The sequence below is a fragment of the Stegastes partitus genome, unplaced genomic scaffold (genome assembly GCF_000690725.1).
Source record: "Stegastes partitus isolate 25-593 unplaced genomic scaffold, Stegastes_partitus-1.0.2 Scaffold500, whole genome shotgun sequence".
In the NCBI taxonomy this organism is placed as follows: Eukaryota; Metazoa; Chordata; class Actinopteri; family Pomacentridae; genus Stegastes; species Stegastes partitus.
In genome coordinates this window covers 412,114-423,928 of record NW_007578231.1, presented here as the reverse complement: position 1 = coordinate 423,928, position 11,815 = coordinate 412,114, and the positions used below count along the sequence as shown (strand labels likewise).

Below are 11,815 nucleotides of genomic sequence, written 5' to 3'. Positions count from 1 at the left end.
GAAAAAAGATGTGATTTTTGAATTTTAAATAAATAAATTCTAGTCGTCTCATAAACTTGTAAATATGTTTTTTTAAAGTCTTGCTAAATCCTCAGTGTTTTAACATTTTGCATGATTATTGACTCGTTCTTGATGCTTGCACATGTAAGATTTGAATCCATTTTTACATCTATGAAGGTGCCTCGTGTTTGACTTTTTTTTCTAGCTAAGACCTAGGTGTCAATCTTAGTGTAGTAAAAGGAGGAAATGAACTAGCGTGGAAGCGTTATCTTTCAGAAAACCTTCTCTAAATGCATTTTCAACCTCTTGATTACAGAGGAACCGCTTGGAGGCACAGACGGAGTTCAGTTCTGTTTTTTCTTCTATTTCTGTTGGCCGGCATGACACCATAATTTTCTGTTTTTAGTCGTTGCATGTCATGACGGAGGGCCTTTGGCTTGTGAGTGTCTGTGAGGGTATGTGTGTGCTTGTTGGCTAACATCTGTTTTTGTGAGGACCGATGTGAGTTTCAGAGGACACTTCGGCGGCCCTAAATGACCCTTAGATGAGGGAAGCGATCAGGCGTTTAGTTTTGATTGCTGAGGTTGCGGCGAGGCGCTGGAAGGTGCACGACGTTCGATGAGGGTCCTCGCAAGGATACAACATGCGAGCCTGTGAGAACAACTGTGCATACCCGGCATGCCAGTGGAGGAACACTGCATCACAAACTTTCCCTTCTGGAAAGCATAACTATCCCATTTTAACAGCTCCGCAACATACGGCACATTCCCGATTTTCTCATATCCTGCGAGGTTCGCAGCAACAACAACAGAGCTCTTCATTTGCGGCCTTCAGAAAAATCCGCCGCTCTCCGTCTCGCCTTCATCCCTCATCCTCACTGTCAACTTTCCCACGGCTATTAGAACATGTCACATCCTGATAGATACTCAATGGAGCAGAGTGCGCACACATGTAAACAGATTCGAGCACGTCGCGTCGATGAGGCGCGCGGCGAGATTGAGCACATCCAGTCGCGCGAGTATTGAAGCCGAGGTGCACGCTCGTGCGACGGCGTGCTTGCTGCTCGCACGCTGGCGGCGGGAGGGAGCGATGAACGCTCGCGCTGTTGATCAAAGGAGCTGTGATGTAATCAGTCTCTGAGCTTTTTGCACGCATCCCTCATTAACTTTCACCAGAGGCTTTAATGAAAAACCACTGGAGGGAATCTCCGCTTTCTCTCCTCTTCCTCTCTCTCTCCCCCTCCTCCTTTTTTTTTTTTTTCCTTCCTTCTCATCTTCTCGTTCACTCCCTGCAGTTTCTGCTCGTCCTCCTCCTCATTCATCTTCCATACTGTGCCTCTGTCTCCCCTCCTCCTCCTCACCCTCCTCACTCCCTTCTCCTCTGCCCCAGTGGCTGGCTTGACTTCCGCTGAGACAGAGTAAATATTTCCCATGGCTTATCTTGACCGCTGGCAGAACGAATATGACACAAAGTGCGAGACTCCGCTAATTAACACACAGCCTCCGTCCTCGGGGTCAGAGGCCTCCGGTTGGGACAGTTCGGGCTTTAGGTTTGACACCTCAAACACACCGGCGTGGGATTTATTACAGTCGAGTATGACACGTGGTTGTGTGTCTGCAGTCGCTGGAGACTCCACTGTTACTCTTAACGCACATCTTGATTTGATTTTCGCAATTTTGGCCTTTTCTGGGTAGAGGCTCTAGGAGGGAGGAAGAAAAAAAAAAAAAAGGAGGGATACAATGAAAAACAAAAAAAAGTTTCTCCCTCTCTCTCCCTCTCTTTGAACGCTGGCTGGTGTCCAGGTACAGTCCAGCCCCTCGGTCATGATGAAGGTGTGACGCGCAGCAACTTCCCTGTTGTGCAATCGTAAAGGAGGCTCTTGGGGGCTATAAGACCCCCCAACCTCATCTGGTTTCTCAGAGCCTCCGGTCTGTTTTCTCCGCACACACAGACGGACGGAAGCGTGATATGGTTGCGGGTACTCAGCTGTTCAGATTGCTCTTAGAGAGGTCGAGGAGCAATTGTCAAGACATGGACTTTAGCCAAAAGAAGCAGTGAAAACTGCTTGACTCTCTGGACTGGACACTCAACACATCAGGTAACATGAATCCTATCCACTGATTAAAAAAGGCTTGTTTGATTGAAGAGCTAGAGTGAGGGTGGTGTCTTGTTGCAGCTCTAATCCAGCTGTTTTAGCTTAATTACTATTTACTTTGATAGTAAAATGTTAGTTGATGATTTTCCAAACATGACCGACTGATTTCTTTAAGCTGGACTCATTCCTGCTGTTTGTCTTCCTCAGGATCAGTTTCTGTATGATTCCTGTAAAACCATGAAAATTAAGTCGACACTTTTTTTTTCATCTAAATCAGGAATGTTAAAACGTTCACTTTTTAACACCGTACTGCTGTTTCTGAGGAATCCAATAAGCGGCGAGATGATTACAAGCCCTTCCTATGTATTTCATTACAGCTCCACTTCAGCGTGGTGTAATGCATTTCTGCTGTGATTAGTTATCAAGTAGGACGGCTAATAAACACTCGAGCCAGCTAAAGATTACCAGGCGGGGGAAACTTCGTCCATAAAAGGCAGCTGAATTTTAAATGCCCTCCTGATTTGTTTTGTTTCCAGCTGACCTTGGATAACTCAAAGGAGGGAATCGTGTGACGCAAGTTCCATTATGGCGGTCCCAGATGACCTCTCCGTTTTCAACACCACCTCTTCCCCTTATTCATCCACGGAGGTTTTTGCCAACACCACAGAATACTCGAACGCCACTGCCGCCCCCTGCACAGACTGGCCTCCTGTACCGATGACCACGGTGATCCCCTCCATCTACAGCGTTATCTGCGTGCTGGGAATCCTCGGCAACGCCTTGGCGGTGGGCGTGTTGGCCCACGCCAGCGCCTCAAGGAGGACCGTAGCTAACACCTTCATGCTGAACCTGTGCGTGTCCGACCTGCTGTGCCTGCTGTCTCTGCCGCTGTGGGCCGTCTACTACTCCCGGGGCTACAGCTGGCCCTTTGGTCAGGTGGCGTGCAAAATCTGCGGAACTCTCCACAACCTGAACCTCTACGCCTCCATCTTCTTCATCACGTGCATGAGCATGGACCGCTACCTGGCCATCGTCTATCCGCTCCGCTCCCAGAGTGCTCGATACCCCAGACGTGCCCGGCTCACGTGCATCCTGGTGTGGGTTCTGGCATGTGCCTGCTCGGCCCCTACCTTGACCCTGAGAGACACTTACTACATTGAGGGGCTTGGAGTGGAGGCCTGTGTGATTTTTTACCCCGACAACACCTGGTACAGGACGCTGACCTGGATGAAGATCGTCGTGGCGTTCGTGCTGCCGCTGCTGGTCATCTCTTGTTGCTACTGTGCGATTGGTAGACATTTGTTAGCTGACACAGGTTTGGCAAGAATGCAGAAACCATCCCACCCCGTCCACAGCATGCCCTCTTTTAAATCACTGGAGTCCCAGGAGGGTCATAGTAGACCAGAGAGACCCCCGACCCCCAGCGTGACTCCCAGCCACAGCGGGGGCAGACCCCTGGGGGGCAGGGGGCTGGAGAGGGTGCTGTGGACAGTGGCCGCCGTGGTCCTTGCGTTCTTCCTCTGCTGGTTCCCCTTTCACTGCGTGACCTTCATAGACGTGCTGATGAGCGAGGGCTGGCTGGATAGCTGCTGGGCAACCTGGACCATCCAGAACCTCACCCCTCTCACCCTGTGCTTGGGCTTCTCCAACTCGGCCATCAACCCCGTGCTCTACTGCTTCATCGGGAATCATTTCCGGGGCCGACTCAGGGGCCTCTGCAAAGGCCTGAGTGCTTGTTTGAAGGCCCGTGGGGAGGAACACAGCCAGAAGAGAGGCTCCTTCAGCACCAGGCTGAGCTCCTTCTCTCGGAAACTTAGCGACCTCAAAGACCTGGCGATTGTGGAGCCCTCCGGTCCCGCTTAGCAAGGCCCCCCGACACCTCCCCGAAGAATGGACGTCAAATGACTGCTGAACTCCAATAAGCACGCATGTGTTAGATGGAGCTGCTACTATAATTGACTGAGTCAGATTCCTGCAGAGCTCAACTCTGCCTTACAAAGACAGGAAGAGTAACTACAGAAAAGAGAAAAAGGAGATTTAAAGAGGGGTTTAAAGAATCTAACAAACAGATAAATGTAATGCTTTTTCTTTTTTTTTTAGAGACAGATTATTTAACACACTTGATTTGGATAATCTTAAAGCAGTTAAGCAGATGTTATGTTATTCACAGTCTGTTCTTTTTCTTCTTCTTCTTCTTTTGGCCACAGCAGGCAGCTCATCTGAGTGACAAAACTCTAAAAACTCACTGTACACATCTTCTCAGCAGGAAAACAGATGACAGACACAGTAGGCAAGTAGCGAGTGGAGGTAGTGAAGCGTTTAGTTGCTAAATAACCAAATATAGCGCTATAAAGGAAGCTTAGAAGGAGTGAATGCTACACTTTTACTCACCAGGTGAATACGAGTCCGAATGATAATGTTGCTCGGCTGCATGTGTAAAGCAAGCAACAGTTTCCTAACAAGTTTTCTAACATTGACTCGGAAGGCGTCGATACTTCAATGTTTTATTCACAACTCGTTTCTGCGCCCCCAGAGAGGCAAAAATAAACAAATAAATGATTTTTAAGAACTCTTACCAGTTACTGTGAACAAGAAAATGCCTTTAGGGGACTCTAGAGCGAGGCTAAGATAAGCTAGCAAAATATTTTCGCTTGCTCTGTCACATTATTGTTTCTTCCTTCTTGTCGAGTTGATTAAAATGCTCCATTAATACAAATTTACAGGCCAACTTGCTAAAATATGTTGGATAATCAAAGCAGACTTCCTGAATTAAAGGTAATTGGTTGTAAATTCAGCTTTAGGCTGTGACTAGCTCACCAGCTAATGTCAGCTAAGGCCTTTAGGGGAATCTAGAGTGAGGCTAAGATAAGCTAGCAAAACATTTTAGCTTGCTCTGTCACGTTATTGTTTCTTCCTCCTAGTCACGTTGATTAAAAATGCTCAATTAATACAAAATTACAGGCCAACTTGCTAAAATGTGTTGGATAATCAAAGCAGACTTCCTGAATTAAAGGTACTTGGTTGTAAATTTAGCTTTAGGCCGTGGCTATCTCACCAGCTAATGTCAGTTTGCTTTTTAATCTCTGTTTGGTAGTTTTGCAAATGTTAGGCTACATGTGTATTCTGTGTCAATTTGCATTACATGACAATATTTTATACTATAAATCAAATGTCAGACAACTAACTTCATCTCAACTGAATTTGTGGTCACTACATTTTGGCTAAAAGATAAATAAGCTACAGCTGTGAGGACAAATATTAGCTAGCCACATGCTAATTTTACTGTTCTTTTTTTGGGTGGGACCGAGCTATTATACGTGTAATCATCTTGTAATATTTTTATCTTGTTATTCTGTAAAGTCAGTTTTAAGTGATTAATAAATAATATGAAGAAAGATTTCCCTACAAACTCTCTTCGTATCTTCTTCCTCGACTGAAACGGGAGCTAGCGTGGCTAATTTTAGTCCAGTTCCACACATACACTTACTTTGTGAAACCAGATCCATTTGCAATTTTTAATGTTCCCTTTTCCCAATCTTACAGCCTAACAGCTGTGACTGAGAGCTTCCCCCACCTGGGAATGAGAGCGCCGAGATTACTGTCAGCCCGGCAGATGGACATCCAGTCTCCCCCGATTTTCTGCTCCTCCCAGCATGCCTCGCATTGGTTTCTCTACATATCAAGGCCAGATATCATATCATAATCTCATATTAATGTCCTTATGATGCATTCCAGTCCAGCCACTTGTGTTGGTGGAGGGAGCCGCCAGCTAATCAATGATGTATCTCTCGCTGCTATTTGTGTCCAGTATGGATCCGCTGCATTCTGCATTGACCCTGGGTTGTCTCTCTGTGAGCTGAGAGCCGATTCTGTACATTTTTTTTTGTTCCACACCGTCCGAGGATTGTTATAACCCAGAAAAGCTTTTGCTCCGTGGTTAAGTGCTGCTGTTTCTCATCTATTTTCTAAAAAGATAGCTTTTTACAGATTGATATGGCACCAAAAAAAACAACTTCCCTGCTTGATGTTCCTGCAGTCGATCAAGCCTTGTAAGTTTGTTTAAACATTTTTTTATTATTGTGCCACTGGATGGCGCTAAAATTCTGCACATGCAACGAATTAGACTGCCACTGGCATGCTTTACCCAGACAGAGGCCCAAAGTCCCACCGCTCATGATCTTTCTGAGCCGAGGGAAAAATGGCTCTGACACAGACTGATGACTCATGTCGGCTACAGTTCTGAATATATAAAAACAGACATCCTCAACAAACGCCTGCATTAAAAAAAAAAAAAAAAAAAAAGCAGATTCACCAGCTCGGAGAAAAATATCTGAAAGCCAGAATCACATGGTTAACCTCACTGAAGGGTCTTTTGTGAAGGGTTGGTCGTGAGCAGCACCGAAACCAGGAATAATACACATCTTGACATGACAGATGAGCCTAAAATACCAGATGCTGTGCTATCAGCTCGTTAAAAAAAAAAGAAAAAGCATGCGGCATGTCATGCAGCAAACACTGAATATTTTAATCACCAGATCCTTAATTTGACACAGCAGAACTTTCCGACTGACAGGACAGATTGCAGGATGATTTCCTTGTAGCTCCGCAGAATGTGTACAGTATGCCCACAGCTTCATTAGCTGATTCCTCGCTGTTTGGCGGAGCAGGTGCGAGCGTCCTTGACACATGTTTAGCAGAAGACAGTCCGGTGACATGTGGCTGCGAAGTGTGTGATGAGGAAATGTATTCTGAGAGGTGTACAGTAAACAGCAGGTGATAAACATTTTGCTTGTCTGCGGTAAAACGTCTTCCTCTCTCGCAAATCAGTTTGATTTAATTGAAGATCTGGGTGCAGATTAGTCAGTCGCTGTTTTCCTTTTTGGTGTTTTAAGTTTAAGGAGGAAAATAAGAAAGATCGGGGAAAGCGGGAGGCAACCAGAGGCCCCCAAATCTGGCCTTTCATCCAAACTGTCAGGCCTCGTGACGGTATTTCTGTTTTGAAGGCGTGCGTCACAATGTTAACATAATGTCTCATATTGCTGGTAACTATACACCCCAATAAATACGTCTGATCTGATCGGAGCTGGTGTTTAAAATCTTCAAATAAAATGCAATGAAGTAAATAATTATAGGAAGTAACGAGGCTAAAGCAAACAAGCGTGAAATAAAACACAAACCGCAGCCTGTACGTCTTTGTTGGCCCTTCTGTGCTGAAAAAGTGGCCCTCGGTTGAACCCAATTGCCAGTTCCTGAACCAAGCGTGTGAACTCCAGTGCTGTACTTATTGTAAGTGTAATTTTGAGGAACATGATATTTCCACTCCATTACCCCTCAGTGAAACAGAACACACCTTTTCCTCCGCTGCATTTATTTCTGAGCTGCAGTGTAAACACATGCAAACTCAGGTTAAGATGATCAAATGTTTTTTTTACCAGAAAGTTTCAAAAAGATGATTGTAAACTATTTTTATGACATGAAATGTAATTTTATGTAAAACTAGCTCCAGTCAAAATGCACCAGTAATGATCTTGATTACATTTTATTGATAATATTTCTGTACTTTTACTTTAAAATGCACGGTGATGGTTCATTTTTCCATTAGCATCAGGGCCCTTTTTATCAACTTAAAGGATCAGAAGACGTCTACCAACGCTGAATCTTAACTCATTATTCATGAAAGCTGTGGTGGAAATATTTACAGCGTAGGCACGCTGGTGTTAATGAGAAAACAAAGCCATGTTGGAAACAGTGAAAGTCACACAATAAGCAAAATATATATTTTCCTGTGTGAAAACTGTGAAATTGCTTTTTTTTTTAAGTATCCCCCTCTTGTGCTTTCTATTGTTGTGGAAATATTCAGTTAGCATCTTTGAAGTTATTTCCTGTCGAAAAATACAATCATTTCCTGAGAGATGCACGAACACCACATTTTACGTGAGTGTGTGTGTCGGTGTGTCGGTGTGTGTGTGTGTCGTACAGAGAACAAAGACGAGCTCCGAGCATCAAGTCGTACAGGTTGGAGGTTAGAGAGCGGCTGCTGTAAGAGTCTGGGCGAGAAAAGTGGAGAAATCTGAGAGCTCTCTTGGCAAAAAAGCTCAGCCTCCCTGAGCAGAGAATTTGAAGCAAGTAATCGAATGAGAACGCCGGACAGCTGCCTTACCTGAGTCTGGAGAAGAGACGGGGAAGACAAAGAGTAAAAAAAGTTGAAGGTGAGAAAGACAAGGAGGAGAGTTGGCACTTGGGAAGAGGAGGAAAAAAAGCACACCTGGAGAGAAGCTGTGATGGAGAACCTGGTTGTGTACCACGGACCCATCGGTAAAGAAGAAGGCGAGCGGCGGCTGGCCCAGGACGGCCGAGATGGGTGCTACCTCGTCCGCAACAGTGACTCAGTGCCGGGAGTCTTCTGCCTGTGTGTGCTGTGAGTATGAACAGAAATTGTGCAACAGAATCTGCTTTTGTTCTCCTTTTTCTTTCTTTTTATACATATATATATGTGAGGCCTCATCGTCACACCGACACTTGCGTAATCCTATTTTGTGCTGCAATAGGGATTTATTGATCCCGTCACATTTAAGAAACACAAAAGGCAGAGTGAAACCTAAAAAAGACAGTGAGGTCTATTATCATCGAGTGTGAAATGAAGAGTCCTGCAGCTGCAGCAGCAGCAGCAGAGCGGTAAATGTCATTAAACTGAAAGATGAACTTGAGGTCAAAGGTGTTACTGTGTGTGTTTGTGTGCAGCTGCAATGGATACGTCTACACGTACAGAATCCACAAGGACGACACGGGCTCGTGGGCTGCAGAGGTGAGACATCTTATCTGACTTCTTGCCTTTTTTTTCTCTTTTCACACCCCCCATAAAGAAAAAGCTTTACAGAAGCAGGTGCACATCTGCCTCGCTTTAGTCGCTGTTTGTTGGTTTAGAAGTTGTTGTGGTGCCGGCGTAATTCAACAAGCTGTGAATCTGAGGCAAACATGTTTCAGTTCTTCTTCTTTTTTTTCTTTTTGTTTTGTTTTTTTTCGAGGAGTGACAGCGCCGAGAAACGGGTACATTTCTTTTAGCAAAAAAACACCCTGCGAGAATCCCCCACCACCTCCACCTCAAATTTAAAGACAGCATCAGCATATACTCCAGAGATGAAGAAACATAGAATTGCATTTGACAGCATTTCTGATGGGATATGTAATTGAGCACTGAGGGCTGGCGTGCACCCAGAGATGGGGAATGTATAGAGACATCTGAAGGCTATGTCTCTCTCTCTGACGACTAAGCTAGATGCCGTTGTAACGACATTTTACCCTCGCTCATTCTCCCTGACAGCATCAAGACGTGAACAGATGGGGGGGGGTAGAGGAGAGAGAGAAGGTTTGAATTACAAGAATTTCACTACAAGCTCCATAACAGTTTACATTATTCATGTGCAATATCAATCACTTTAATGAAATATTCTCGGGGAACAGAGGTACCACTTGTGGCCGGAGACAGGAGCATCCAAAGTGCTGCGCTGTGGGAAGCGCTCTCTTGATTAAATGATTTTAAAATGCATTCAAAGAACACAATTTCCCACCATTTCTTACGGCATGATTGATGGCGCCGAATGAAAACACATAATGCGTTTTTAAAGGCCTTACTTGACAAAATTACAGTAGTTTTCAAAAAAACAAAAGTGCAATGGTTTAGAGATATTAAAGTGGCAGCTGTGGGCAAACAAACAAGTGGGAAATTGATGTGTGTGTGTGTGTTATCAATTAGAAATACTGCAAAAGCTCCCTGAAAGAGCCTTGGATAAAAAAGAAGAAGAGAGCCTGAAAGCCCAAATGAAACCCAGAAGATGGGTTTAAAAAACAAATTATTTTATTTTTACTTAACCCCGCAGATCATTTCTTAAAGTGATCTTTGTGTTTTTGCAGCTTTCTTCTGTCACAAGTAAAGCTGTTGAGATAATGGGACACTTCAAGCCTCTTAGATGTCACGCATAAATTCCTCGAATATCGCTTTTTATTGACTAACAAAATATAAAAACACCCAAGGGAGCCGATGTTTTTAGAGGTAGCTGCGTCCTGAGTTTTCCAAATTTAGCTTTTAAACCCCCTCGAGTCTGTCATTAGTATATTTTCCTCCTTTTTTAAACTTTAATTTCTCCTGCATCATGTTTTTTTTATTTAAATTTTTTGTATTAATATCTCCTTTTATTGTCTTTAAAACAGTGTGGATGAGTGGAGCACATACATATAAATCCCAGTCTGCCCTTTTTTTTGCACAGCACACTTGCATTTTCTGCTTCCACTTTCAGCGTATCTGATATCTTTAAGGTGAATCTGTGAGAGCTCATTTCAAGACGGCCCTGTCCCGTCCTCTTCATTTCCCCCGTGGGGTTTGATGTGGAGATGGGAGACGGAGGCGCTCTGAATTCTCCTCTTCACTCTTTCATTTTTCTTTTTTTTCTTCCCTTCCCTTCCCTCCACCACCACCACCACCTCTCTCTTGTGTTTCAGACCACTCCTGGTGTGCAGAAACGATATTTCCGGAAGATCAAGAACTTGATAGCGGCTTTCCAGAAGCCCGAGCAAGGAATCGCCATGCCTCTGCTCTACCCTGTCACCGCTCAGAGACGGGCACAAACATACACCGAGGCCCAGACGCCCAGCGGTAGCCTGTCGCCGACACACAGCAGCCCCAACGCTTTCCACCTCCAGCAGACGCCGCATGGTGCTCAGGGACAGAAAAACAGGAACAAGAAGGAGGTGCGGCAAGCTTTTGGTTAGGGGCATACCCTAACTGGCCTAATTAGAAAGAACAACACCATCTTTGTTGCGTACTTCCTTTCATGCTGTGTGTGACACAAATGTCAGTTTTTTCCTTGTTTGTGAAATGTGACTCAGATCTCCTTCCAGTGTCTTCTTCTTCTTCATCTCTGGCCCCATAACTTTCAGGGATGTGATGTGTGAAATATTCCACATTTATATCTATTACTGCATACGTAAGTTGACAACGAATATTGTGCTGTGTTCTCTTAATGCAATAAGAGTTGTGTGATTGGCCGAGAAAAAAATAAATGATATTGCTTGAAATGAACTCTTTCAAATAAGGTCACGCATGCACAACCCCGCACACATCCGTCTGACATATATAATGTGGAGTGGAGGGTGGTGGGGGGGAGAAGAAAAAAAATTCAATTTGACATATTGAAGCGCTGATTTCCGTGGAGAGAATACTGACTGTTGGGCGGGAGAGAAGGGGTGATGGGGGGGGAGAAGGAGGGCTGCGTCATTCATCTGATTGACATAACTGGCGCCTCGTGACAAAAAAAATTGAAAGAGAGACACAGAAAGAGAAGGAAAAAGGAGAGAGAGAGGCAGCGAGAGCATCCATTCAGCTCAGACAATTCTTCAGTGCAGCGGTCTCCTAGCAACCGGACCCTCCATCTTTTCACGGCGGAGACGAGGTTGGACAGTATCTCGCGCGGCATATGGTTTAGAAAAGGGAAGGTGCATCGCAGCCGATCGGCGGAGTGCTAGTCGGGAATGTATATCACCTGCTCGCAGTCAGAACATATGCATTGTGTGTCTCTGTCATCGGCAGCCCAGGAGAGAAACACAAACAATTAATGGTGGGCAGATGGCGGAGTGACGGCGGGAGGGAGGCGAGTGTGGGGGAAAGGCAGACGGACGGGGAGGTGGATTAGTGGTAGCTAGATTTAAAAAAAAAAAAAAAAAAAA

The 11,815-nt window shown here is 44.9% G+C and overlaps 2 protein-coding genes across 4 annotated transcripts; both read left to right on the top strand.

The window, feature by feature from the left end:
* The first annotated feature begins 1,920 nt into the window (after nt 1-1,920).
* On the top strand, nt 1,921-5,507 carry agtr2 (angiotensin II receptor, type 2). 3 transcript variants are annotated; one of them, XR_520402.1, is made up of 3 exons: nt 1,921-2,098; nt 2,632-4,717; nt 4,955-5,507. XR_520402.1 is itself a non-coding variant. In XM_008287441.1 (2 exons), exon 2 carries the CDS (start codon nt 2,681-2,683, stop codon nt 3,956-3,958), a length of 1,278 nt encoding a protein of 425 aa, XP_008285663.1. In that variant the 5' UTR covers nt 1,921-2,098; nt 2,632-2,680; the 3' UTR covers nt 3,959-5,507. The 3 variants fall into 3 exon arrangements, 1 of the variants encoding a protein (XP_008285663.1); XR_520403.1 differs by having other exon boundaries at nt 2,632-4,896; nt 5,135-5,507; XM_008287441.1 differs by having other exon boundaries at nt 2,632-5,507.
* A 2,528-nt stretch (nt 5,508-8,035) lies between these two features.
* sh2d1aa (SH2 domain containing 1A duplicate a) lies at nt 8,036-11,171 on the top strand. The gene is made up of 3 exons (XM_008287439.1): nt 8,036-8,513; nt 8,837-8,900; nt 10,592-11,171. Exons 1-3 carry the CDS (start codon nt 8,377-8,379, stop codon nt 10,859-10,861), a joined length of 471 nt encoding a protein of 156 aa, XP_008285661.1. The 5' UTR covers nt 8,036-8,376; the 3' UTR covers nt 10,862-11,171.
* Nucleotides 11,172-11,815: the final 644 nt, after the last annotated feature.